At 42.6% G+C, this 22,304-nt stretch overlaps 1 protein-coding gene across 1 annotated transcript in view; it reads left to right on the top strand.

Annotated features, from left to right (window-relative positions):
* GPC3 (glypican 3) overlaps positions 1–22,304 on the top strand; it is a 145,708-nt gene that overhangs the window by 5,283 nt on the left and 118,121 nt on the right. The window contains exon 2 of the mRNA XM_032196473.1: positions 2,831–2,992. Within this exon, the coding sequence (XP_032052364.1) occupies positions 2,831–2,992 (162 nt within the window). The remainder of the gene's footprint in view (positions 1–2,830; positions 2,993–22,304) is intronic.

Raw genomic sequence — 22,304 nt, 5'->3', positions numbered from 1 at the left:
TGTCTAGGAAAGCCGTATACAGAAACGGGTGGTGGATGGAGCCTGGCCCCCTTCTTGGGCCTTCCGTAGCAGTGCTTTGCACCGAAAGGGACCTTGTCCCTCATGGCTAATAGGAGCCTGTCCTGCCTGTATTGACCTGTTGCTTTTACTGTGACGTTTCTGGTCAGTGGTGTTAGTTGGCTATCTCTGTAAAACATTTTAAGCTGTCAGAGTTAATTCCTGGGCTCTTTCCTCCTCCTCCGTGATTGCTCTGCTACAGCATGTGCCTGTCTTTTTACTTACTTCACAAAAATAAAAATCCATTTAAGGGGAGAAATTGGCTTAATTGCTAAAAAGAAGGATGGGAGATGAGTAGGTGACCTTGCTGCTTCCTATCCCTGGCTCTCGCTTGCACAGATCTCTTAATTGCCAACTCTGATTTTCTATATTGGTATTTCCATTAATCACAGAAAGCTTTTTTTAAAAAAATTGAAATGTGTCCTAATATAATAAATGTAGGAGGAAATAAGCTTCGTATTAACAAGAAATTCATGGCTGTATTGTAGTGTTAAAGGAACCATGCTAAGCCTTTTTGTGGTGTAAATTAACTCAGATTTGGTTTTAAAATACCTCTTTAACTTGCTGTTATATAACCACTTCTTTCATTAATGCAGTGTCTTGCTGCCACGTGATTTTATGGGCTCTGTTATTTTTTCAGTGTGGGAAATACCTGTCACCATGCTCCTTAGGAGCATGTTAGCTCGAACCGATGAGAGTTGCTCTCCAGATGTCTGCAGCACTGTCTCTGTGCAAGGGCTTTATCAATAAATTAATGCTGTGTGCCCCATTTTGCAGAAGGAGTAACTGAGGCAGTGGTAGGGATGGTGTTGAGGTTCCCAGTGTGGTTACAGCATCCTTTTGCCCCTTTGCCACGCACTATTTTGCAGCAGCTGCTGGACTTGTGTTGGTCCTTGTAAGCTCCTTTCCACATGTGAAATGCATGTTCCAGATGAAGAGTTTTGTGTGTTTTTTCCTTTTTTTTTTTTTCCTCCCCACCCACTAGACTGTGCTACAGGAAGGAATGGGGGCTAGAGGGAGGAGGGTTTCTGCTGTGAGCCCTGACAGCTGGTTTTCCCTTGGCACTGTGCATGACTCTTCTTCAGGAGGTACACGATTGAACTGACATTAATATTAATCCTGTTCTTCTAAAGTACACTTAGAAAAGTGACTTTTGACACTTTATAGTAATTAGAGAGAATGTGGTAAAAGACTCTTAAGGTAGGAAGGAGAAGGAAACCTGGAAGGATGCATAATCCTCCCAGAGCAAAGATGTAAATTGCTGAACTTGCTCAACTGCCTTCTATTAAGGAAGAAAATCTGTAGCAATGGGGAGGACAGAGCAAGAGCTGAGGTGTGCATGGAGCATTCAGCCCCATCTGGGCTGTCTGTCACTTGGTTTGGGGATGGCTTCCTAACCCCATTTTTGGTCAGTGCTGAGCCTAATGGGGAGCTGCTCTGATATGCCTGGAGCGTGCTACAATTTAGATGGCAACGACTGTGAAATGAGAAGTTCTTGCTGCTATCTGGCCCTAGATAGTTGTGTCTTGGTGTTTTAATGGTGTTGTTGCTTACTGTCTGGCTTTATAATAGCATCATCAAATTAAATGTGTTTTTGCACGACGAGGGCTATTTGCTCTGATAAGTGCTTGCTGCCCTGTTTGTGTTTGCAGGACCACAGTTCACTACTGAAAGTTGATTGAGAATGTGACTTTTTGTTGCTGCTCTGACAGCTCACCTGCTTCATCTTCTCTTGGTGTCTGAACCAAAAGCATGATTTTTTTTTTTCCTCTAGGTGTTATTTATGACCGATTAGGCAGCAACTCTTCCTGAAATGTAAGCTAATCTTTCTTCCTACCACCAGGAGTGACAGCTTTGGGAAGGATTTTGGGAATGACAAAAAACAAGGGTTAACACTGACGACCAGTGCCTTGAGGTACAGCTTGAGATGCAAGAGCAAGCGAAGGTCCTCTTGCCCTTGTTCAGTGCTGGTGGCTGGTCAGAGGAGCTGCCCGTATGGCCGTGCAGTTGCACATCTGCCTGTTTCAGGGCTCAGCATGTGCCTTGGGGTCGGTCCCTCTGCAGTGGGACTGGAAAAAGTGAAGCGGTGAGCCCTGGGCTTTGCCTTTTGCAGTGGAGGAAGGATTGGATAGGGAAACTGGTGAGAGGACTCAGCTGCATACACCTTAAAAGTCTGTACTAAAAAAAGCAAAGCAAATCATTATTCTTGTGGCTCCCTATTGTTACTAGTAGCACTGTACATGCAAAAGGATGGAGATCAAAGGGAAATAACTCAGTTACTTGTCTTCAGCTAGCTGGTTAAAGTCTCTGCAAATTGCAAGCACAGTCTGTATGTTGGGCTACACGTATTGCTCTATTCATTGTAATCAGCTTCAAACCCTGGTCCCTTTTTCCATCTACCACACCATCTCTTCTGGCTGCCTGCAGCTGCTTGCCAACGCACTACCGGGCACATGGGAGGCAGCAGGGCAATGCTCTGTATTGCTCGGCTCAGCACCAGCACACCTGGGGATGGAGAACATGGGAGCTAAAGCAAGCATCGTGTTGGCATGTGTGTGTAGCGAGCTCTCGGGAGCTATTGCCCAGCAGTCCTGGCTCTGTCTTATCAGTCCTCTCCTTTGGCTGAGCTGCTTGCCCAGGACAAATTCCAGAAATGTCATCAGTTTGCCCAAACAGTAATTGCAGCGATACCAATGCATTGAGTAGGTTTCCTCTATGCTTGCAACAATTCTACCTCCTCATGCAAGTTTTTTACACTTGTTTGTGTCTCTAGGATCAGATCTGCAAGTATGTATCCCAAAGGGCTCCACGTGCTGCTCCAGGAAGATGGAAGAGAAGTACCAGGCAGCAGCCCGTCTGAACATGGAGCAGCTCCTGCAGTCTGCCAGCATGGAGCTGAAATTCCTTGTCATCCAGAATGCTGCTGTCTTCCAAGGTGAGTGCTTGGGGGTGGTCCAGACGTGCAGAAGGAGAAGGCAGTTCTGCTCCTCTTCCTGAGCACTTGGCAATCAGAAGCCCATGTGGCTGAAAGTCTTCCCTTCATATTTATTTTTTGTATATATATTATGTATACTTATACGTTAAAAATTAAATCTCTTCCTCATCTTCAGGAATGATTTGCCTTTCTCATCTTATAAGGAAAGACAGATCTATATTTTGGTTATGTGCTGCCTGAGGTTTGTTCCAGTGTCCTTCTAGCCTGTGCTTGCTTGGATCCCCAGCCAAGTGGCTGAGCACTAGCCCAGAGCCAAAGCTACTGCCTGTGAAAGCCTTTGCTCTTGGTTGCAGTCCATTGACTTATTGGGAGCACGTCCTATGCTCCTTTTCCACCTTCCCCAAGGATTATGCATGCTGCCTGTTTCCTCTGTCCTGTATCCTGAGCCACATCCTCCAGGCAGAGGTAAAACCACTCACAGTGTAGTTTTGGAGTGCTTTCACCACGAGAGAGATGTTTGGGTTCTCTCTCTGCTAGGGGCTGCTCTAGGGGGGCAGTGGCAGTACTGTTGGAGGACTGTCCCGTGTAGGTATACCCACCCCCTTCCCCTCTGAAAAGACAAAGCTGTGGTGTGGGCATTGCTGCGCATGAAAGAGCTTGCCTTTATCAATAAATAATACACCTGTTTTGGTGTATGGCAGCTCTACAGAGCTTGTCCTAAATATTCCTGTAGTCGAAACAGCAAGTGTAAAACTGAAGACCAAGCCACTTTGTGTGCAAACTTAACAATAAATGGAAACACACTTCTAGAAGAATTAAATGATCTGCGCAAGTACCATCTTGCAGGATTCTGGCAGTTGCATATTCTACCATGTTGCAGTAATGTCATCTGGTTCTAACCCCACTGTAATGCCTGGTAAGCATCTAAACTTTGTGTATTTCTTAATTGGTCTCTGCCACAAAAAAAAAAAAGGTTATTCCATGTGAAGGGGAAGAGATTGCCATGTTCACAAGTGTGGTTTGTTTTATTTGACATGGGCTATTTAAGCAGTTGGTAACCTCATGCCATGTTGTATAGTAGCACCTCTCTTCTCCTAACAATAAGGTGATGTATTGTCTTTTTAGCAAAACTGACCTTTAACAACTATTTTCTATTCTGGATACATGCCAGTTTGTATTACTTAAATCTGTAATCATTTCTGTGGCCTTTACGCAAGCAAGAGTTATTCCACCCATGGTTAATGTGCAGTAAAATGATTGCTTGTTTGTTGAGTGCTCTCCTATTGGGATTCCGTCACTCTATATTAATAGCATTTTTACTTATATTTAAAAAAAGACACGAGCAATCAAGTGTTTTTCTTTCCTTCATGCTGATGTTTTTGTAGGATAATCTGACTTATTTTTATTCATACCTCACCAACAGCAAGACCCAAAGCCTGCTAAGTCTGTGGCATCATGGCAAAGCTCTGTTCTGGTCCATGCCTGACTGGTGCAGTCTGTTGTGTTGTGTTTCTTTCAACATAAGATCAGATAAATTGCTAAGGAGGTAACAGCGTTTTTTTTTCAGTTCTTCTTAACGTAATGACTATTAAATTTCAATTCTGCTAAACAGGATGGGGTAAAACTAATGAGAGGTTGGTTTCTTAGACACTGGAAATGTAGACTAGTTTCGGAAATAGGGGGTAAGTTGTCTGGAATAGAAAGCCTTTACCTCCTCCCCTACCACTTGACATACATTGCAACTTTTGAGGCTTTTTTTGTATATATATGAATGATACTCTGTTATATAGGTTGTGCTGTTCCTCTGAACTTTCTGCTTCTTTTTAAAAGAGCTGAATCCCTTGCTTTGGTTTTTATTATTATTTACTGTGATTCCTGGCCATGAAAGTCCTGTCCCTGTGCAGGGGCTTTGGAGCTGATGTTAATCTGAAAAGCCTCATTCTGCTGAATTGCCATTCTTTTTGCTGGGGTTTGGGAAAAGCATTTAGTTGAAGAATTTCTGACCGCTTCTGCTAATAAGAAGATCACGACTAATAAAAATACATTTTGTAATTCCATTGTAGAAGAAGAATTTTTAACTGTAACCCTTGTGCTCACTTCAATTACATCGTATCAAATGTTTTGGATTTGGAAAGGGACTATTCATTAGGCTCTTACAATTGGGTACTTTCATCTTCTAAATGTAGAGGCTTGAAGTCTGTAGAATGCTTTCTTTTTTTTATAGGTGAATCTTTTGCTGCTTGTTCGTACTTTGACAGCTGTGCCAGAAGCTGTTTCAGCTTTAGAAATATTCTGGACCCAACGTATGGCAGTCAGATTTCATGTTTCGTGGCACTGCTCATGGCATGGGATGGGTCTTAGGACATTGCTAAGGGATCTGGCAATGTGGTAGGATGTGACAGACTTCTGCCCATGTGCTCTTTGCTTTCTCCCCCCTTTACCAAGGTGGGTGTCAAGAACACCTGGTTGCAGGCTAGAAAACTTCCAAGCTCTTGGCATGTCTTGTGGAGCTTTGGACCCCAGTGTCTGTGGGGGATCATCCTGCGCTGAGGATGGGTAATTGCACCACTACCTAGAGCGGAGTAATATGTTGGTATGGAAACCTATCCCAGCCACTCATATTAAAAACACAAACGTAAAACCCTTCAGAGTTCATTTTAATATTTTTAGCCTGGTATCTAAAGGGACTGCTAGTCTGACAAACAAAATCTCACCCAGATGTTATTATTTTGCACTAAATTTAATTTCTTCCTGCTGGAGCTAGAGCTGCATCTCTGTTGATAAAGATCAAGGGAAATTGTCTGGCATTTACTGAAAATCTCATCCAGGCCTATCTGTTACAATGTTCACTTAGCAAAGTTTATTAGATTATTAGTTTTAGACCCTTGGGCTTCCTCTTTATTGCAGTTAAGAAGGAAAAAATCCCAACAAAAAACCTTTCCTTCACTAAATTTAAATGGTACAATTAGCGCCTGGTCTTATCTTACAGGCATTTTTTAAAATTATGAAGATGATTTACGTAGTGATTTAATCCTTTGGAAACTTGCTGAGTTTGACAGTGTTAAAATTGATTGTAGCTGCCTTGACTGCAGTTAAATCTTACTCCAGGATTGCTCTGTGGGCAGGTTTTTTTCTTGCTTTCATGCAGTGTAACCATGCTGCTCTTTGCATGTGTGCATGCTTCCCGGCTCAGGGTCTCAGCTGATGGCAGCTGCAGCTGAGCTGTATCAGCTCAGAACTTGCTCTTGTCACTGTCTGAAAATGACATTTAGTGTTGCTCTGGGGTTCTCATCCTGACTAATTAGGGAGTCAATGCTACAAACTTGCTGTGGCAAACAGCAAGAGCCAAGCCACAATATTCTTTTCTCCCACATCCTCTGACTTTAGATCTTGGCTTTTTGGTGAGGAGGGATTTATGGCTCTGCCACCATTTTATGATTAAAACGACAAAAAAGCCCTAAATACTACTGACTTCCTAAGTTTGGGAATTTTCTTTTGAGTGGTCACTTGAATTCTCATCCTGCATATTGATACTATTGCACTATAGTTAACAGAAAATTAAAGCTATATCAGCTGCTCAAATGAAGCTTTCATAACATACTCCTCCTAGCTCTGTGTCCAAGGGAAAAAGTACTCTTTAAAAAGGTAAAGAATGCAGCACTATTAAGCACTGAAGGACTCCCTAGGGAAGAGGAGCATCTGCACCCATTGCTTTGTGTAGGACTTGCTGGTAATCTTCCCCATCCAGTAAGCGTGACACACAGCAGTTAGCGCTCCTATTTCTAGGGACTGCTTCTGTGGGAGTAATGCGGTGTGCTCATGGGGAACGTTGCTTTCATTATTTTAAATGATTGCTTAAATAAGCTAGCAGCGGGATCTCATGTTGTCCTTCTGCAGCCTCTTCTGTTGGTACTAGTCAAATACTGGAGGGGCCTGTCTGCATGGTGCAGACTCTGGGTTGTCAGAGCGTGTTGGTGCCTGCTCTGCCATCTCCTTACAGTGATCGTGAGGTTGCTGGAGCCAGCAGGGTAGCAGTGGTGTAAATCCTGGCATACCCCAAATGCCTGTTTCTGACTCTGAATCTAGCCTCCCTGCTGCTTATGTGGGTGCAGGGCTTGCTTCCACCTCCTTCTGAAATAGCTCCTGTGGGGCAGCACGTGGCAGCTCCCAGCTCTGTGCCGTGGGGCTGCTGAGCTGCTGGGGCAGTGTGTGGGCTGCAGGGGAACCTGGGGTCGTTAGGGTGTAATTACCTGGCCTGGAAATTGGCCAGTATACTGCGGTTGAATCCCCCTTGACGAAAGCTTGCAGTCTTAAGACTTGCTCTGTTCTCTATCAAGATGATGGTATGTAACCCTCTGAAAATGGGAACTAGAACCCAAACAGAGCTCTGTTGGATATACAAGGAGAGCTTGCAGGGGCTACGGAGACTTGAGGGGCTTTTGGGATGCCTGTTTCATAGTAGTTTCTAGGAAGGCTGCTCAAATCACTACGGGTAAACCTTCCTGTATTTGTATGGTATTCTCTTATTCATAGGAGAATCCTTTTTTTTTCTTCTTTTTTCTCCTTCCTCTGGAGCTGAGCCCTTAGTGGTTCTGGCAGAGGAGCTGGTGTGAGGAGGACTTCGATTCATCTCCCCTCTTGTGCTGCAGGAGGATAAAGGCAGAGCTGTAATTCTTAGTGCTACCAGGCAGCTCTGAAGGCTGTAAATCCTCCATTAGGCATAAATGCAGCCATTTTGGTTATTTATAGTTATTTACACTATCCATTCATATCTGTCAGGAATGAAGGCAATTCTGACATTGCAAGCTTCTATCAGGTTATCTTTAATCAGTTTAGAGGCACCTAAACCACAAATATATCAAATAGCCAATCCTAATGTCGGAGTTCTCTAAAGTATGACTGAATTATTTATTTTGTTATGATGAAAATGTCTGGGCTTTATTGGGTTTTCTTTGAAGAACTTGATTCTGCTTGAAGTCTGGAAGATAAAAGATCAGCGATTGTCTCTCCAAGTTTCTTATTCCGAATCCTTCAAGGCTTTTCATTTTTCACAAGCTGCTGTTACTACTTTAGAGTCAAGGTGAGGGAGCTGAGATTTCTTTTCTTCTTTTAAAGAGGTTTAAGTATATAACAACTTTTATCTTTACTAATTATGCCTTGTACTTGTAAATCCAGGATGCGTGCAGCATCAATTAGGTGAGAAGAGACCAGCTATGTGGTGGGAGCTATTGCACGTTAATCGCCTAGAAAGATCCACTGGTACCACTACTGCTACCAGAGCTTTTGTCTTATTTGGAATAGTTTAATAAAAGTAAAAAAGATTCTTAGTCAAATGTGATGTTAGGGGGTGGTCAGCTCAGTAGCTGCAGGTGTGTTGTGAAAAGTGCATGTGAAAATGCTAACTTTTGCTTGTGGGTCTGTAAAATAGTAAGCTGACATTTTAGAATGGACTTGAATCAATGCATCTTTGTGAGGGAATATTAAAACTATAATTGGACTTTGAGTCAATAAGCATTACAAACAGATCTCTGTACCACATAATTCCTGTTCCTATTCAGTCCTCTGCAAACTGAGGTCTTGATGTATCCTGCTTTACATCTCTACTGTAACATTTCTGTGCTTTGAAAAATCTCTTGATTTGTTGTGCAGTGTTTAAAAAAAATAAAAAATTCAACATTCATTTAAAATAGGAATAGTCTCACTGGGTCAGTTCAGGACAATATTGTGCCATTGGCAGCAGCTCCTGCCAGATGCGTTGGAAGCCCAAAGTTTGTAGTAGAAAACTATGGTGATAAGTTTCCCTGGCTGATAACAGTGTTCTGAACTGGTGATTACAGGTAGGTGGAAAGAGGAAAGAGCTGTCTGCATAATGAGATCTCCAGTTGTCAGTATTGGTCTATGGAGGTAATGTTTCCTTTCAAATAACCAGAACTTATTGTTCATAAATCACAGTTAATCTGTTTATTACACTAGCATACGAAGCTAGAAGTCTGAAGTGTGCTATAATGCTTAGCTTTAGGAGCAAAGCAGTAATAGTAACAGCAGTTTCAAATGATTTGAAATTAGGGGATCAGCAAAATGCAGAAGTTTGTGGAGGCTCTGGGCATTAAAAATGACTGCTGAGGATTGATGAGTTTCTTTAACAAATTGTAAAATCCATCATCCAGGAGTTAGGGCATGAAACTGCCCTCCTGAGCCGCATAAACCACGGGTTTGGAAGTATTGCATGACAGCACACAGTACCGGGAAGGGAGATTTTGAGAGATGCTTGTTTTTGCTTTTTTTTTTTTTTTTTTTCTCCTCTTGCTATCTGGAGCTAAATGCCACCACAGCATTGGTGCACAGCTTGCCAGCTCTGGGTGTGCTGGGTTGGGGGTTGCTCCCACGAGGAGCTCATTTGGAGCCTAAGATGTGACTGGAAGGGTGCAGCCTGTGGAGGACCTGGGCAGTTGCACGTGGTATGACATAGCTTTCCCATGCCCTGCCTCTCTTTAATTCCCCTGCAATCAAATACTGCTGACACTCTTCTTCTTTTCAGTGAAATGAGGCTTGGAGGTTAACGGGGGCTTTTCATATAATTGCCTACGTGCTGCTTTAGCAGTTCTTGGCACTCGGTGTCTGGGCTTGGGGGTCCCCAATATAGGGTTTGTGTGGGGAATTCCTGGATGCCTTTGGGCCTTTATTCTGCTACTGGAGAACTGTCCTCTGCCAGCTCTGCTGCTGCTTTTCTGCTGTGTAAGGGGATGGTGCTCATCTTCTGACGGAGGGGAGGCATTGCCCATCTTAGGGCTGCTCCTTGGCTGGGCTGATCCTCTTGTCTGTGGTGCTCTGCTTCCGTAGGAGATATGGCCCTCTTGCAAAGCGTACAACTGTAGGGAATTCGTGATGATTTAGGGAAGTAAAAAAATACAAACCTGTGCTTTGGGGTTGATGCTCTGCTCTTATGACAAACTGCAGTGTGTCAGGAAACCTGTGCTTGGGGAGGGGACCTTTACTGAGGCATAAGGAGGCATCTGGCTGGGATCTTTGCGGGAGAGGCCTTGGCTGCCAGGTGCCTGAAGTGTCCCCTGTATTCCTTCTGTATTCTGCATCTGTATTCCTTCCCTCATGTGCTTCTGCATTGTGCAATGCTATAGTGCTACCCTGTCTCGTCTGCTTCTGGACCCCTGCTGCAAAACGTGATCCTCTGTCTGTGCCACCTTGTAGGAGCATGAGTTGTGAGATAACCAGAGAGGGCTCACATGTTCCTTTGAGCCTTCTGCTTCTACAAGGTGGGCTGTCTTCTCTAATTACATTTTGAGCTAGGAGTTCTCCTTGACAGTTCAAGTACTAGCATTCTCAAAATGCTTCCTAGTGATATGAAGTAGTCAAACTACATCTTCAAGTGCGGTGTTACCCTTGAACGTGGTATTTGTAGAGCTGCTCGGTGCCATTGTCATCTATTCCCCTTTGTAATTCCAGTACAGAAACAGGCACGCTGGTATCTTCCATGTCTTGGCCTGAAGGCATAAATAGAGGCGTTCTTGCTGCACAAAGCATTTAAAATGCAAACAAGCTGGCTTGGAAACTCTGGGGAGAGAAGTGGGGAAGAAGCCTGCACCCAGCAATAAAGGCAGGGGACTGTCTCTGTAAAGAGAACGTTTTGCTAGATTGTCATCTACTTTACTTTTAACGGAGCAATAAGATATAACGATAAAACGGCCAATGGCGCATTTCATCTGAGGGAAATGAACTCTTGCTGAGCCAATTAAACTGTCAATACACTGCGGTTTCACGTTCCCTCTAGCGAAGTGGGTCACCTCAGGTGTGTTACTCACTTTGACTTTACCACTGATGTGAAATCAATTTCAGCGATTTATAATCTTTCATTTTACTATGAAAGTATATTAATCTGTTTTCTTCTTTTTTCTTTTTTTTTTAAAGACAGTAGACTGTTCAAATAGGGCAGATGAGAGCTTTCTACATGAGTGTATGTAGTCAGCAGTGCCCCCTGGATTATCTGCACTGTAGAAGTCTGTAATTTTGGGGTGCACTGGAGGTACAGACAATCCAGTTTTCAAGCTCTGGACTTTATCTTCAGAAGTTCTGAAATCACAGGAGTGTTTTAGTCTAATGTTGCCCTACTCGACTCTAATAGCTTGAAATTGGCTTTATTTCTTCAGTACAGAAGAGGCACACCTTTCTGTACTCATCCCAATATCAAAAGCAGCAAAAAAAAGTGAGTGTGACAGACTCATAATAAATTCTGCTCATTAGAAAATGAAGCAGACACATCTAGCATGAACAGCAGAAGTATCCCTGGATTTGCATCCAGTTCAGACCAGTGTGTCTGGGGCAGATATTACCTAGAAACCCCCTTCCTTCCTGTTACACTCGGAGTGGAGGTGTCTGTCCTGTGTGGTGCAGCACCATTGCCCTGGGTGACCTTGCTGCTCACTGCATGGATGTTGTTTCTTCCTGAGGTAGGTTTTATTTTGGCAGCTTCCTGGATCTTCTGTTGTTTTATGGAGTGTTGGTGGATACTTGGTGTGCCTCAGAGAGGTGTTGTCCCAGTGGTGGTCCTCTCCCGGCTCCACCAAGCAGGGTGAGCTGAGAGCTCATCTTTTCTCTGGAGTGGAAGCTTTACAGATTCATACAGCAAAGGTTATCTACTTACATGGCATTTGAGAGATACAGGCATGAGCAGTATGATTGACTGGCAAGTGTGGCGATCTGAGCTGTGTTTAAAACATCTTGTTTTCGTCTTAAAATGAAATTTCAGCTTCAGATCTGTGGGTGTCGGAGGATGACCATATTGTTCTGTGCACTGAGTTGCATGGTGGAAATTTCTGTGTGCAGCAGGAGGGGGCCTGTGTCTCATCTCCCTCTAAAAATACTGCATCTTGGAGTTGCTGGAAGAGTAAGAGTCTCCAGCCCCATTTTTTCATTATCCATATATTTTATTTTATTTTATTTTATTTTTTTTAACTATGTAGAAGATTTGGGGAGATTCCCACACAAATCAGCTGTCACCTCAAGGAAGCCTGGTTGTATCAACAGAGCTGGGAATGTTCTGGCTGGGAGAAAGCTGGGGTGTATGCATAGAAAAAGACTTGCCTAACAGGGCTGAAATACTTAATTTCTAGGTTTCTAAAGTAATAGTTACTGTCTGAGTCTGTTGTGTTCTTTGTGGTAGGGTGTTTTTTTCTTAAAGCCAATAAGAAGATGAAACCCTTTTAGCTTTCTGATAAGCTTAGGCCTAACATTTTTTTTTTCCCTTACGAAGGGAAAATACTTTTGCTCACCGTCTTGATGCAAAAGTCTTAATGACACTGCAGCTGATAGCAGCTTCTGTGCTACCTATGTGCTGATGTCATTGTATGGACTGAAGGCTAGAGTAACAATCAATTCCAGTTGCTCCACTATGAATTAGGGAGCTGGTTGCAGCATGTCCTAAGTGTTTTCAGCTGTTTTGCACTGTAGATAGATCGGTTCAAAACTAAAACAGGGATCAGTGAACAGTATGGTGAAATTACTTTTTCCTTCCCTTCCCTTTTTTGTCCTTACTCTTCCCTGCACAGCTATAGTGCCTGGAATTGATGTTGGCAGGATGGCAGTGTCTTGGCATGCTCAAATCTTATGCTAAAAAGGCACAAGAAAATACTTGAGGGTATAGTTATGCAGTGATCTAAATAACTTTTTGTTCTGGATCTAGCAATGGTTAGACTGAATCTGTAGCTGCTGCAGTTCGCACACCAGCTTGCATTCTGTGCATGTTTTTGGTGTGATGCTGGTTTGGGCATATTTTCCCCATGTAACAATGGTGGGTGAGCATTGTGCTGTGAGCTGGACAGCTGGGCTTGTGTGTGGCAGTTGGTGCTGCACAGAGCATGAGTGACAACTACCATGTGAAAGCAAATGCATTCCCATGAAGATGCACCTGTGAATCAATGCATCTTTTCTGACAGGTGAAATGTAAGAAGCACTGCACGTTTAATATTAAAAACAACAACAACAAACGGGGAAAAAAAGATCCAAATTTGTGCTTGGGGGGAAAAAAATCACAAGTCTGGTTAGAAAGTGAAGATTAAAAAAACAAACCTCATCTCGGAGGGAAAACAAACAGCAGCGTAGATCAATTGTAAATGAATTCTGTTGCTGATTAGCTCTTCCCAAATTTGTTATCTTTAAGTCAGAAAATCTATGATTGAATGTCATAAAAAAGCAATTTTAAAAGCAGTAGAGAACAGTAAGGCTCCATCTAGGATTACAATTCATGGCTTTGGAATTCACTTTTTTTGAAGGAATTGGTGACTAATAGATTGTCGTAATATAGCATATTTGTATTGGTCAAATTCCTATTATGATTGCAATGAAAAATGTTCTTTTTTTTTAGGGAAAGGAAATCAAATAGACCCAGTAATCCATGTGAGGAGATTAGTTTTCACATTCTTTCCTTTCCTTTTAGTTTAAGCCAATCAGGTCAACACATTCTCGTGAATCTATCTCATAAAAAAGTAAAATCAAATTGCTACTGAATTTCTGAGGAATTATAGAAATGGCACGCATCCTTTTACTGCCTTTTAATTATAAGATTATTTCAGTCTGCCTCAGTCTCCTGTGATGGTGGTCTATCAACTGTTCTTAAATATTGCCTCATAAATTCCAAATACTGCTACAAATAGAAGAAAACACTATGCCAGCACAGATCATGGCAGGGTAAGAATTACCATTTCTACCATCAGATTCTTCACTGGCTAATTTAGGTGCTCAGCTTCCCTCTGGATGAGGCTTTTAAGATTATTTATGCCGTTGTTTGTCAAGGGAGTGCTCGGTCTCTGATGTCCGGCTGCACAGCTGGGATTGACCTTCTTATGAAACCTTTGGGAATTATTATGTACTTAGTGAGAAGTAGATGGAGGTCTTTGAAATGGCCTGAGCAGGATTTTTATTTGTGGTCTAATGCATTGCTTCCCTCATCTCCATGGAAGAGGGGCTAGGACATACAGCTTGTGAACACTCCTGCAGTTGAGCATCTTCTTATGTAGAAAATACTTTTTTTAAAGAAAAAAAAAAAAGTATTAAAAAAAAAACACACAAGTGACCAGGAAAATACTGAGTCTCTTTCATGATACCTTTAATAACTGTTCGTTGTAAGGAGGAGTTGGCTCCCAGTATTAGTGCATCAGTAAGAAATGTTGAAGATGTGTGCTATCTCTTTTTTCCTCTCAGAGGTCAGCAAGAGCCCAGTGCTGGGTAGTGGCCTTCTGCTGAGTGTCCTGTGGAGAGCATGGTGATAAAGCAAAACCACTGCCATGGATGCTGTGTTTAAAATGAATAATACCTGTGGGAGTGAATGATGGCTGTCCCCAGGATTAGACAGTGAGCTGATTTAAGGTGAGTTTAGGAGACAGGGTGGTTATACTTGCGTGGGGTCCTGCAAAATGGTGGTATGGCTGCTTGGTGACTGGGGTGGGCTTGCCTTCTGTAGAAACGAGGGGAACAACAGGATTGAGGGCAGTTGGCCTCCAGGCTGGAGGGGTGTTGCTGTGGTACGTGCTGGTGACTGAATGCTGGAGGGCTTTGCAGGCCTTTGGTGATGAACAACCCAGGAACCCTGCTTTGTTGTAGGTTCGCATCTGCCCAGCTGTGCTGCATTCCTATGGCAGCTCCTCACTGGGGCCGGAACGTAAGATAGTGCTGAGATGTATCCCTCATGCATTGACTGGCACCCGGGGGAAAGCACATAATGCAGTGACCAGGAGGTCATAGCTTATTGCAAGTCGGGTGATATGGTGTTGTAATAAATTAAGAAAGTGCCTGCATTTAAATGGATAGTCTTGAGGGAGGGAGCGGGTCTGCTTTGTAGAGTGCTTGTGCTCATGTAGCCTTCATTGTCCTTGGGAATGAGCTGTAAAGGTTAAAGGTATGTTTCCATACAGAGTAGCTTTCCTCATCTGCTTTTCAGATGGGCAAGGAGGCCCAGATGTTTGCGGAGAGGTGGCACTTGTGGGTTGGGATTTGCAGCAGCTTTAAAGCTGGGGGTGATAAGCAAGCTGCTTTTCTCCCCTCTTGTCTTGTTTGTAGGCTGTTTGTTTAGATAATGGCCTGAAAATGATATTAGTAACCCTGTATGTCATGTTCTGCTAGCAGTAAAGAACAAGCAGTGCATTTGACATTTTGGGGAAAGAGTTCACTTTCCAAGGGATATGGTTCAGAATCTACTTCTTGAACTAATGGACAGTATAAGATTATTTTTACTAGGTTGCATAGATTCTTACCTTGAAGATGCACTGCAAAGTGCATTGCATTGCTAGTATTAAATGAAAGCAAACGCTTCACATCAGATGAGAAGGTAGTCTTTGAATTGGTGAGAGGTTGAAAGCCATTTATTTCTCTACCTTGTGATGCTTCACTGGCATAAGCATGAAAAATAATTAGACTCACTGGTAAGTAAATATTTGATCCTGAAACGCATCTTGAAGTTACAGAGCTGGCAGAAAGTAACCTCTTCAGATGCACATTGATCCTCCTAGATTCGTCTCACACCAACAGCTAGATCGCAAAATTGCACTCGGAAAACTACATCAGAAGGACTTTATTGAGGTTGAAAAAGTTTATGAAGGTTGTGAGCAAACTAAGCAATCTGTGCAACCTCAATTTATTTCTGTCCTGTGCTTTAGAATACAGCCTTTAATTATAGGATAATGTGTATTTTTCCGCAAGCTTTCTTCCCTTGTGTAAGGGCACTGAACAAACATTGGCCATTAATGAGTCACTTTTTCTCCTTGCTGTTTGATGCCTTGTTCTTAATATTTTCAAATAATGCTGAAGGACAGAATTATTTAAATTTTCAATTGTGTATAAATCTTTTCCTTTAATTATGTGCTGTTTCATGATGTTCAACACTGAGTAGCAGTATGTCCATAGATGGAAAAACTGAAATTCTGAAAGAGCCTAGTAAAGACACTGCATTCACCACTGTGTAGCGACAGGTATTCAAGATGTCGGACTTGGCTCTGGGTACCGCTTCCTTCTCTCATGCTGGCTTTGTGCAGTCCAAACCTTTCAACTTCTGGAGCTGGCAAGGCAAGGGTCTATCTGGAGGAGCTGTGCCCAACTTCCAGTACTTAAACTTTTCTTAACTTACCAAACAGGAATAGTAATGCACAAAAATCCAAGCCCTCTTTTAAACAGCAGATTTCAAAGTTGAAAATAATTTCAAGCTTTTTTTTTTCACACTCCTCTCAAAGCACAAGTGAATTGGATCTAGATTGTTTGAGATAAAGGGGAAAAAACCACAACCTCAACCATAACCCCTAAACTATGACAGAAAAGTTCATGTTTACAGACTCACATAAAATCCTGTCAAAATTCAAGTTTGGTTTCTAAGCTTGGGAAATGCTTCAGCTAATTAAAGAAAAGGTCACCAGGATTTTGTACTGTGGGCAAAAGAAAAGAAATCTTCTCTGCCTCGTTCTTGGAAGCAGCTGAACCATTTTGGCTGAAATTAAAATTTGCCTGAGGCAGACAAGTTGTACAAAGTTGCAGTGGTTAGAGCTTGGAAAAATTATAGGTAAGTGGAAACAGGGTCTAAAGATCAGAAGCATTAGGCAACTGTAATATGCAGGGCTACCAGCTCTGCCTATAATCAGTTATAATATTTAATCTAAATGTCTATTGTGGAAAGCTATTGCACTATTCTGTAGTGTGATCATTAATTCAGAGATTTGGAGGAGACTCAAAGGCTGTAGTTAAAGTAAATTTGCTTGCAGAATGTTGGATGGCTTTTTATCCTCTGTATATATAGTGTTAGGAACATGTCAGTTCCTAACAGCCAAATCTGTGTAAGCAATATCTACTATGTTCATGCAAACCTTCTCAGGTGTCCATATAGCTGTTTGCCTTCCTGTAATCAGTCTGGGTAATAGACAAATGTAACCAATCTTGCTCAAAAACAAATCTTTCAAAAGTCTGAATTTATTACTTGTTTGCTGATGCAAACTCATAATGCAAATTTTTGTTCTGTTTCTATAAACTGTTATGCCTTTTTATTCATGTTACACTGACTCTTGCAGCATTGCTAAGCAAATTAAAGCATGTGTGGATATTCTTGCATGGAAGGCATTTCCATACTAATTTTTAAACTCTTTGGGGACTAATCCAGCCAGAGAGCTTAGTTTTATAGTTAAGAGATCACCTATTCAAGGACTTGACTCTAAACACTATGAATTTGCCAAAAATATTAATTTGCCAAACTACTTAATGTGTTTGGAGAAGAGGGAGAGAAATGGAACAAGAAAGAAAATGAAAAGATGATGTGATTCTATGTGTAACAAGAGCTGAGCCTGTGTCAGTCTCAGGAGCTGCAGGGAGGATGCTGCAATAGCCTGAGTTGAGCCCGATGCCACTGTCTTGTGGATGAAACATTGCCCAAATCTGTAATATTGCGGATCATGATTCACTGGGCAATAGCGGAAAAGCCACTGGCAGCAAGTGCAAAGCTTTAAGTTGTACCAAAACTATGTTTTGAGTTACTCTGGGTTGGGATGGAGAGACTTAATACTGAGGAGCTTATGTGCTGTGTTAATGCTAGGTTTGGGTAGTAAAACCAGCCATTAGCTACACAGAATGATGAAGTCAGGTGGTGACCCAAGCTCTTAGATCTTTAGTACTGTAAAACTCTTGTGAAAGTGGGGTTGGTGTCTTCCTGAGGCCAAAGCCTGTTGTTTCTGAGCCTTTCTGCAAGGGCTGTCCTGGGAAAGCAGAGATATATCTCCTCCTCCCTGCACATAAGTGTTTTTTGTAGAGGTCTGAAAGTGCACGTAACTCATTGTGATATATTTGAAGGCTCCAAGAGGAGTGTTTGTGCAAGTATTGGAGCTGAGGTTGCAGTAAAACAGCAGCAGCTAAGCTCAAGGGTAAAAATAGACAGAAAACGAGTCCTACATGTTATTCTGAAGGTGACCCTTCTGCTCTGTCTTGGACACTGAAGGGAGGATCCTGAAGGATCCCTCTGTGATACAGGTGGTGCCAATGTGCAACACTGTTCCTCCATCCTCATTTTACAGATACATAAAATTTTAGGTTGCCACCACTGCATGCACCAAGACTGGAGAAGGAATATAAGACTGGGTAGGGGCTGAGGTCAAGTCTTGCTTCCCTGCTGACCTCTGGGCTGTGTGCCCCCTTTTTCCTGAAGAGCCAGCTTCTAAGGCAGAAGGACTTGCTTCTCTGCTATTTCTTAATGTTTTCTTCTATGACCTGCCAGTTGCTAATTCTTCATGTAGCAGTTGGCGCCACCTTGCTCACTGTCTTCCCTTGCCTCCTTGGCCATGCTTGCTGCCTCCTTTGCTCTCCATGGAGCACCCAGTCTTCTTCTCCCAGAGTGAGATGGTTGAAGAGGTCATGCGGTATTAATAGGGAAGCAGATCTCTGATTCTGTTTCTGCTTATGTACTCTGACATTTCTAACGTTTCATGAAGTGTAAAATGTTTTAGAGAAAACAACAACTTGGCTTTTACTGAAAAATTAATTACCTTGGCACTTCGTCTTTTATGGTGGGCTTTTGTCAGAGGACAAAGCCACTGATGCTGGGGGAACAGATGAGGTGGTAAAAGGACAACAGTAACATTAAAGAGAGAAAATCTGCATTAAGGTAAAAAGATCTAATTAAGCGTTGATTATCACAGAACGATGTAAACTCTTCAGAAAGCATTACCTTCTGTGCACTTATTCTATAGAGCAATTTATATACCTAAGTTTATCTGCTTCATAAATTAGTCTTTCCTGTAATTACAGTTAACGGACTATGACTCTCTTTGCTCTTCAGCAGTATTCTGTTTCTCCACTCCTTAATGCTTAAATGCATCTGGTACAGCAAAGCATATACTGCTCCTTGCATGCAAGAGTTGCAGGCAGGGGAAAAACAGATGGGCTTTGTGCACTTCTTAAATGCTTTTGGAGATCTAGTTTATTGAAAAAAAAAAAAAAAAAAAAGTACAAGGGGAGGTGAAATACCAGCGGGCTGTCCTGTTGATCCTTTCTGACCTTCTCAATGTTGGTGTTCTTTTTGTGCTTGTGAAGGAAGAGCTCATCAAGGAGCTTCTGTTTGAAGTTGAGGAGAAGGTGATGTAGGTTCTTGCTGAAATCTCAGGTGGGTAACCAGCACCTAGTGCTAATGACAGTGACGTAGCATTGGGTTATAAATACACATTCAAGTGTTTGCACCCAGTCAGGGTGCAAACATAAACAGAAGTGGTGCTCTTACATCTGGTTCTCTCTCTCTCTCTCTCTCTCAATCTCTCTCTGTCTCTGGGGTTTGCAATCTGAGCATAAACTAAGTGGCAGCATTTGGGTACAGACCAAGGGGATGCAGAGAAGTGGGCACAATGGTAAGAGAATGAAGAGCTCTTGTTCTGACACTTCAGCAAAGAAGGAGGGAAGGAAAACTTGCCTAGAAATAAGTAGTATTGCCCATGTTTCTGATAGCCTTTCAGATGTAGAACATGGGAGAAGATTAATTAGTCAGCAAGTATATTCAAATTTCTATTTCTTCAAACTTTCTTCAAGAAGAAATGGAACTAGAACATGGCCTGATGACATGAACTGAGAAAGGGAATACTTGGAGCTTGCTTGGCCATTAGTATTCCATTAAAATTTGCCTTGTTTCTAATGATATGAGGAGCACTTAAAAGGATACATGTCATTAAATGGATATCTGACACAGTTCTTTCACTGCTTATGATGCTTTTGATTACTAATATAGATAAAATTTAAATGATCAGAATATAAAAACTCCCTTTTTGTCTTTCTAATGTTTTTGTCTGCCTGTTAAATTATATGGGGAAAGCGAGCGGTCCATTTCTTAGTGCAGTGCTGTTCACCCAAATACTTCAAAATGCTTGATAGCGTAAAATGAAGTGTTCATGGTTTGTTTATTTTCCTCCTAACAATGACATTTTAGGCTGAATCATAGTTGCTCCTTCAAAATGCAGTTGCCTTGTCCTTACTACATAATTGCATTTCTTATACGTTACGGTGCTGTCTTGCAGTGTATTGTGTCAGGTTTTGAATAATGTATTTAAACCCTTGTAGCATAGGGATGACTGTTCTATTGGGCTGAACTCTCTTTTACAGGAAATATTAGTTGTTTTAGGCACATCTGTGTGGTTTTGTGTATTTATTATATTGTGTTTGTTGTTCTTCAGTCTAAAAGCATGCAGAGAATGCTGTGCTGGAATGGTTTCCTGCCCAGGACCTTACAGCATGTTCACTTTTCAGGTCACTATTGCCCAGCTGTAAGAGTTAAAGGAGAGCAGTTGGGGACTACATCTGTTCTCAGCCATCTGACTTCTTTCTTCAGTGCTTGCTGTTGCACGAGTCAGTCTGTAAGGTTTACTTTCTCTGCTTCTTCCTCAGAGGAGGAAATGACAGCAGACATTCACTGACTGTAGTAGGGGTACAGTAACAGGGAATGTACTGGTTGCTGACTAACACCATGCATATTAATATAGCTGCGATTGAATACATCCAGCAGCTCTGACAGTGCTTCTGCTGAGAGGTCCTCTGTATGTAGAAGGTTTGCACTGCTTCAGCTGAGATGTAGTTAGTCGCTACAGCTGCAAGAAAATGGAAATGTACTTTTATTTGTGCACCACTGGTCCTGCTCATAACCAGGTTGCTTTTGTAGGCAGCTTTCATCTCCTTAAGGGGAATGTGCTTTGTTCCTGCTTGAGTGCTTTCATAGTAAAGGGTTTGTTCCTTTAGTTCAGAGTTGAAGTGTTTGCTCTCTGGCAGATGAAGGTATAATCTGTTGTGTGACTGACTTTGAAGCTGACTTCGCCAGCTGAGGATGTGGTCCATACCTTTGGGCAGCATGCAGCCTCTGTCTCGTACAACCCTGCAGGCAGTAAGGAGAGGTGTTTTCCTTCTGACTTCTGGCAGAGGCATCATCCAGCTGCCTTGTGGCAGTGGGCTGGAAGTGTCTCTGCTGTCTCATTGACTGCTTTTCTGCCAGTTGTGTAGTCCTTCTGCATAAGATGCAGCAAGGAGTCTTGTACCAACCCATTCTGCATTCTGTCATCCAATTTAGTTACTGGGCAATGTTGTCTTCCTTTGTGCCATTTAACATACTTCACAAACTCAGACGTAATGTTGTTGCAGCTGTAGAGGCCTGCTAATTATTTAAAACCAAAGGTTAATGAATGATTATGATAAGGGTTGTGTAATATGATTGCAAGAGCTAAATAATTAAAATTTTAAAAAGCAGTTTAACATGTCTTTGACGTGGTGCCTGGGGAGTAGGCAAGAATCTTGTTTTAATCACTTAATAGCAATTTAACAAGCAAGGCAGCAGAGTAGATTGAGGGGTGTTAGTAAGTGCAGTGTTGATGGAGAATTCAATAAGATGAAGAGAGCAGCTCAGTAACCCAGAGCTAGTTAGCACCAGCTGGGGGCTGGGGAGGAGCGAGCTGGGAGCCCAGAGAGGTCAGCGTACCTGAACTGTGCAGGGCTTGCTGAAAGCTGCCCAGCAGCAGTTGGCAAAGGAAGCACAAAACACTGCACCAGGGACTGGGGTTTCTGAAATGGGCTGCTGGGGAGTCTGAGCAAAACCATGTGCTGGGTGAGAGCAGCCATGGGGTGTGAGTTTGGTCAGGGAGGAGGATGGGCTTGGTGCAGCCCCTCGTGTGGTGGATGTGGTAGGAGAAATGAGCTGTAGCTGTATTTGGAAGCTGTTTGCTTTCCAGAGCAGAGTGATAGACCTGGACCATTCATCTGCTGCTGGCGGTGTGTTGCTGCAGCTGGATATTTTATGGGTGTTTGTGGCTGCCCTGAGGGCACTACCCAGGCTTGCAGGGTTGTGCTGTGGGCCACCAGGATGAGTGGTCACTAGCAAGGCAGTGGTTATGAGGTTTCTTTTTCAGAAAATGCTAGATTTTTCAAACTTGAAAATGCTGACTTGAAAGGCAGTTCCCTGTTTCTCCTAATGCTAGATCTGCCCGTCTTGGTAGAGTGTTTTTGCATGAGCATTTTCTTTATGGAAGAGAAACACTATCCGTTCTTGCATTGTGAGCAGGGTCTTGGGCAGATAGGATTGGTAGCTGTAAGGTCATATGCTGGCACTTTCTTCTGCTTTCATTTTGGTTGCCTCTTTCAGGAAAGCTGCGGAGATGTCCCTGGGTGCATGGGACACCTTTTTGGTATTCTGTTTTCATTTTAATAAGGGTTACATTAAGACTGAAGCATTTGCCATCCACACTCTGCAGGCATTAACATTTCACACTTTGAAGCAGGAGACTTCCTCTGAGAGTTGTAACTGTGTGTTGGCCTA

Source organism: Aythya fuligula, chromosome 13, assembly GCF_009819795.1.
Source record: "Aythya fuligula isolate bAytFul2 chromosome 13, bAytFul2.pri, whole genome shotgun sequence".
NCBI classification, from domain to species: Eukaryota; Metazoa; Chordata; class Aves; order Anseriformes; family Anatidae; genus Aythya; species Aythya fuligula.
This window is presented reverse-complemented; position numbering and strand designations above follow the sequence as displayed.